Source organism: Vicia villosa, linkage group LG1, assembly GCF_029867415.1.
Source record: "Vicia villosa cultivar HV-30 ecotype Madison, WI linkage group LG1, Vvil1.0, whole genome shotgun sequence".
Lineage (NCBI taxonomy): Eukaryota > Viridiplantae > Streptophyta > Magnoliopsida > Fabales > Fabaceae > Vicia > Vicia villosa.
The window spans coordinates 79,841,474-79,848,293 of record NC_081180.1 but is presented as its reverse complement, the minus strand read 5'-3'; the positions used below and the strand labels follow the sequence as shown (position 1 = coordinate 79,848,293).

Below are 6,820 nucleotides of genomic sequence, written 5' to 3'. Positions count from 1 at the left end.
AACCACGTGTTGCATCCTTAGTTATGTTATGGATCAAGAAAACATCACCATGGCTTCAACAAAATGGAATTAAAAAACCATTTTACGTTATTGGTTCTTTTCTATGCTTATTTTTGTCTAAATTTTGTTTATGTTGATCGCATACTTCGTATGCTTAATGATAATTTTATTATCTTTTAAAATTAAGAATCAATAACTAGTATAACATATTATTATGTTTTTTCTCTTATATATTTATACACAGCGGACGGTACATGTGCCTATGTCTTTTAATTACTATTATTTGTATTAGTTCATTTTCTTACTACACATCTATAATAATTGATAATTTCTTTTTTCATTTATGAATGAGTAGGTGTTTAATGGTGGGATAAATGCATATTGTGTATAGTTTTAGAGACATCGTGGTAATTTAATGTTGTTGGGTTTCACAAATAAGGAGTACTTTCAACTGATTTCATATTTTAATTGTGGAGCTTAACTTCTGCTCGAGATTGTATATTTGGCATAGGATTATATGCAAGCTCATTATAGAGTGTGCTAAGATTTTGTGACACACCGAGTTTCTCAGCAATCGTTGTACACGTATTTGGCAAGGTAATCAAAATCGAACCGGACTTTGAACCGGTACGATTTTAATTACCATGGTATTTGGAGTATTAATGATGTCCAGTCAAGATCGAACCATTCAAATTTAATTTTTTAATTTAAAATAATTAAAGTTGAAATCATTAAATTTTTAGACCATTAGATTTTAAAACTTCTAATGTGTGAATTGTGTGGCGTTAAAAATTTGACACTTAAAATTAATACATGTTTAAGTGTAAAATCTATAAAATAAAATAAAATTAGACCATATGTGACAATCCCATAGTGTTGGAAAATACATATATAAATTCTCTTTATTGTGAACTTAAAATTGACACTTTGTGGAAAGATAAAATAATTTATAAACAAAAAAGTTGCACAATCACACTAAAAAGAGATGGAAAATTCTCCTATTATAAAAAGGTAGAAAAATCACTTAATCTAGTTGAGTAAATGCAATAATTTTATTATATTAGAACCATAAGGAAATTAAGGTTTAAATACGATATAATTATAATATTCATACCATCAATTTTATATATGAATCATGGCATTTTAAAATTAATTTTTACATTTGACGTATTTTTGTCAATAATTTAACTATGACTTTTTTTAGAGTTGCCTCTTGTCTTTCGAATCTCATCTCATGTGGTATTGATAAAATAAATTCAAAAAGAAAAAATAATAAATTGTGATTTCTAAATGCTACTTTGTCTTTTAGAAATTGAATTATTCGCATTCATTTTATTTAATTAACAGACTCGTGTTATCATATACCATTATTTAATTCGAAATGTTTTATTTTATAATCTTAATTAATATATTTTTAAAGTTTGATAATACTATTTTTCAAATCATTTGTACATCTATATCAGTTTTTAAAAATATGTTTCAAAAAATAAAACAAATTTTGTGGCGGATATTTTAACCGTGTACGAAAAACTAAATTCATTTAATGCATTGGAAATTTTAGATTCTAAAGTAAAGACAATAATAATATGATTGAATTTTCAAATACATGAAAATATTTAGATGCAACTTTTTAATTTTTCTAAATAAACTAAAATTTATACAAATTGTCAAAATAGCGCCATTTTTTCTTACATTAATTTTTCTGTCATATAAGCTATTTAAAAAGAGATTTAATAAGAATTCTTAATGTAGTAAATTTTAAATGTTACGAAAAGGTACGACGTTTGAAATATATTTCCGTTATTTGGTTTTCTAAGTCAAATCACAATACCAGAATGAAAATACATAGACACAAAATTTGGCTATAAAATGACTCCTTCATACCCAATTATCTTTATGTCATTTCTAATCTAAAGTTACAAACACACCATTTTTTCTCTTATTTCTGTTATGCTCTGATCATGTCAAGCGGAAGGAAAAGTCGAGGCCGTCAAAAGATCGAAATGAAAAAGATGAGCAACGAGAGTAACCTGCAAGTGACTTTCTCAAGACGTCGTAGCGGACTCTTCAAGAAAGCTAGTGAACTTTGCACCCTATGTGATGCAGAAATCGCTCTTGTTGTATTCTCACCAACTGAAAAGGTATTTTCTTTTGGTCACCCTAATATTGATTTAGTCATAGATCGATATCTCTCTCGAGTTCCACCCGAAAACAATGACACCATGAAATTCATTGAGGCTCGTCGTAGAGCTAATGCGTGTGATCTCAATGCTAAGCTGGCTCAAATCAACAACACACTAGATGTTGAAAAGATTCTTGGTGCTGAATTAAGCCATATGTGCAAAGCGGCTAAGGCTCGGTTTTGGGGGACTTGTTCAATTGATAGGATGAATTGGGCTCAACTTGAAATATTCAAGAAGGCTTTGGAGGAGCTTAAGAATCTTGTTTCACAACAAGGTGATAGGCGTGTAATTCATGATACTTCTACTCAAACTCTTCCATTTTATGTTGACAATGCTTCATCCTCTAGCATCCCTTTCAAGCACCAATTAATTCCTAAACAAGGTCAAATGTTTTCACCACAATATTTTTAGAACCACGTGTTGCATCCTTAGTTATGTTATGGATCAAGAAAACATCACCATGGCTTCAACAAAATGGAATTAAAAAACCATTTTACGTTATTGGTTCTTTTCTATGCTTATTTTTGTCTAAATTTTGTTTATGTTGATCGCATACTTCGTATGCTTAATGATAATTTTATTATCTTTTAAAATTAAGAATCAATAACTAGTATAACATATTATTATGTTTTTTCTCTTATATATTTATACACAGCGGACGGTACATGTGCCTATGTCTTTTAATTACTATTATTTGTATTAGTTCATTTTCTTACTACACATCTATAATAATTGATAATTTCTTTTTTCATTTATGGATGAGTAGGTGTTTAATGGTGGGATAAATGCATATTGTGTATAGTTTTAGAGACATCGTGGTAATTTAATGTTGTTGGGTTTCACAAATAAGGAGTACTTTCAACTGATTTCATATTTTAATTGTGGAGCTTAACTTCTGCTCGAGATTGTATATTTGGCATAGGATTATATGCAAGCTCATTATAGAGTGTGCTAAGATTTTGTGACACACCGAGTTTCTCAGCAATCGTTGTACACGTATTTGGCAAGGTAATCAAAATCGAACCGGACTTTGAACCGGTACGATTTTAATTACCATGGTATTTGGAGTATTAATGATGTCCAGTCAAGATCGAACCATTCAAATTTAATTTTTTAATTTAAAATAATTAAAGTTGAAATCATTAAATTTTTAGACCATTAGATTTTAAAACTTATAATGTGTGAATTGTGTGGCGTTAAAAATTTGACACTTAAAATTAATACATGTTTAAGTGTAAAATCTATAAAATAAAATAAAATTAGACCATATGTGACAATCCCATAGTGTTGGAAAATACATATATAAATTCTCTTTATTGTGAACTTAAAATTGACACTTTGTGGAAAGATAAAATAATTTATAAACAAAAAAGTTGCACAATCACACTAAAAAGAGATGGAAAATTCTCCTATTATAAAAAGGTAGAAAAATCACTTAATCTAGTTGAGTAAATGCAATAATTTTATTATATTAGAACCATAAGGAAATTAAGGTTTAAATACGATATAATTATAATATTCATACCATCAATTTTATATATGAATCATGGCATTTTAAAATTAATTTTTACATTTGACGTATTTTTGTCAATAATTTAACTATGACTTTTTTTAGAGTTGCCTCTTGTCTTTCGAATCTCATCTCATGTGGTATTGATAAAATAAATTCAAAAAGAAAAAATAATAAATTGTGATTTCTAAATGCTACTTTGTTTTTAGAAATTGAATTATTCGCATTCATTTTATTTAATTAACAGACTCGTATTATCATATACCATTATTTAATTCGAAATGTTTTATTTTATAATCTTAATTAATATATTTTTAAAGTTTGATAATACTATTTTTCAAATCATTTGTACATCTATATCAGTTTTTAAAAATATGTTTCAAAAAATAAAACAAATTTTGTGGCGGATATTTTAACCGTGTACGAAAAACTAAATTCATTTAATGCATTGGAAATTTGAGATTCTAAAGTAAAGACAATAATAATATGATTGAATTTTCAAATTCATGAAAATATTTAAATGCAACTTTTTAATTTTTCTAAATAAACTAAAATATATACAAATTGTCAAAATAGCGCCATTTTTTCTTACATTAATTTTTCTGTCATATAAGCTATTTAAAAAGAGATTTAATAAGAATTCTTAATGTAGTAAATTTTAAATGTTACGAAAAGGTACGACGTTTGAAATATATTTCCGTTATTTGGTTTTCTAAGTCAAATCACAATACCAGAATGAAAATACATAGACACAAAATTTGGCTATAAAATGACTCCTTCATACCCAATTATCTTTATGTCATTTCTAATCTAAAGTTACAAACACACCATTTTTTCTCTTATTTCTGTTATGCTCTGATCATGTCAAGCGGAAGGAAAAGTCGAGGCCGTCAAAAGATCGAAATGAAAAAGATGAGCAACGAGAGTAACCTGCAAGTGACTTTCTCAAGACGTCGTAGCGGACTCTTCAAGAAAGCTAGTGAACTTTGCACCCTATGTGATGCAGAAATCGCTCTTGTTGTATTCTCACCAACTGAAAAGGTATTTTCTTTTGGTCACCCTAATATTGATTTAGTCATAGATCGATATCTCTCTCGAGTTCCACCCGAAAACAATGACACCATGAAATTCATTGAGGCTCGTCGTAGAGCTAATGCGTGTGATCTCAATGCTAAGCTGGCTCAAATCAACAACACACTAGATGTTGAAAAGATTCTTGGTGCTGAATTAAGCCATATGTGCAAAGCGGCTAAGGCTCGGTTTTGGGGGACTTGTTCAATTGATAGGATGAATTGGGCTCAACTTGAAATATTCAAGAAGGCTTTGGAGGAGCTTAAGAATCTTGTTTCACAACAAGGTGATAGGCGTGTAATTCATGATACTTCTACTCAAACTCTTCCATTTTATGTTGACAATGCTTCATCCTCTAGCATCCCTTTCAAGCACCAATTAATTCCTAAACAAGGTCAAATGTTTTCACCACAATATTTTTAGAACCACGTGTTGCATCCTTAGTTATGTTATGGATCAAGAAAACATCACCATGGCTTCAACAAAATGGAATTAAAAAACCATTTTACGTTATTGGTTCTTTTCTATGCTTATTTTTGTCTAAATTTTGTTTATGTTGATCGCATACTTCGTATGCTTAATGATAATTTTATTATCTTTTAAAATTAAGAATCAATAACTAGTATAACATATTATTATGTTTTTTCTCTTATATATTTATACACAGCGGACGGTACATGTGCCTATGTCTTTTAATTACTATTATTTGTATTAGTTCATTTTCTTACTACACATCTATAATAATTGATAATTTCTTTTTTCATTTATGGATGAGTAGGTGTTTAATGGTGGGATAAATGCATATTGTGTATAGTTTTAGAGACATCGTGGTAATTTAATGTTGTTGGGTTTCACATATAAGGAGTACTTTCAACTGATTTCATATTTTAATTGTGGAGCTTAACTTCTGCTCGAGATTGTATATTTGGCATAGGATTATATGCAAGCTCATTATAGAGTGTGCTAAGCTTTTGTGACACACCGAGTTTCTCAGCAATCGTTGTACACGTATTTGGCAAGGTAATCAAAATCGAACCGGACTTTGAACCGGTACGATTTTAATTACCATGGTATTTGGAGTATTAATGATGTCCAGTCAAGATCGAACCATTCAAATTAAATTTTTTAATTTAAAATAATTAAAGTTGAAATCATTAAATTTTTAGACCATTAGATTTTAAAACTTCTAATGTGTGAATTGTGTGGCGTTAAAAATTTGACACTTAAAATTAATACATGTTTAAGTGTAAAATCTATAAAATAAAATAAAATTAGACCATATGTGACAATCCCATAGTGTTGGAAAATACATATATAAATTCTCTTTATTGTGAACTTAAAATTGACACTTTGTGGAAAGATAAAATAATTTATAAACAAAAAAGTTGCACAATCACACTAAAAAGAGATGGAAAATTCTCCTATTATAAAAAGGTAGAAAAATCACTTAATCTAGTTGAGTAAATGCAATAATTTTATTATATTAGAACCATAAGGAAATTAAGGTTTAAATACGATATAATTATAATATTCATACCATCAATTTTATATGTAATACCCCGTATTAATTAAATGCTCTAATGTATTAACTGACACTGAGGTTTTATCAATTGATACGATAGAGATGCTTTTGGACATTAAGTTAGTAGTGTTAACTTAAAAGATATTTTTCTTATATCCTTTTCTTTCTATTTCTTTCTCATTCTTTAAAACAAAACAAGATTCTAGAGAGAAGGAGTAGAGAGAAGGAGGAGCAAAAGAGAAAGAGGGAAGCTTGGATTTCGATCATTTCTCCGCCGAATCAACTCATCTTCGACATCAACGACTCTTAATCGAGGTGGGTTCTAGTTAGAAACTTATAGCTTTGATTGTGGATAAGAAATCATAAGTTTTGATTTAGGGTTTTGTATAGAGGAAATCTAGGTTTTTGGACAAATTCATCAATGTTCTTGAGCAAAGTGATTATAATCCATGAATAGATCAACTATAGTTTGTATCCATGCCTTAATCTGATTTGGAACAGGTTTAGATGGTTTTGAACCATGGAAAGTGGTGG

General features: G+C 28.8%; 2 protein-coding genes across 2 annotated transcripts; both read left to right on the top strand.

The window, feature by feature from the left end:
- The first annotated feature begins 1,961 nt into the window (after positions 1-1,961).
- LOC131610444 (agamous-like MADS-box protein AGL62) lies at positions 1,962-2,594 on the top strand. The gene has a single exon (XM_058882399.1). The coding sequence runs from the start codon at positions 1,962-1,964 to the stop codon at positions 2,592-2,594; it is 633 nt and encodes a 210-aa protein (XP_058738382.1).
- A 1,960-nt stretch (positions 2,595-4,554) lies between these two features.
- LOC131610435 (agamous-like MADS-box protein AGL62) lies at positions 4,555-5,187 on the top strand. Its single transcript, XM_058882391.1, has one exon. It carries the CDS (start codon positions 4,555-4,557, stop codon positions 5,185-5,187), a length of 633 nt encoding a protein of 210 aa, XP_058738374.1.
- The last annotated feature ends 1,633 nt before the right edge of the window (positions 5,188-6,820 follow it).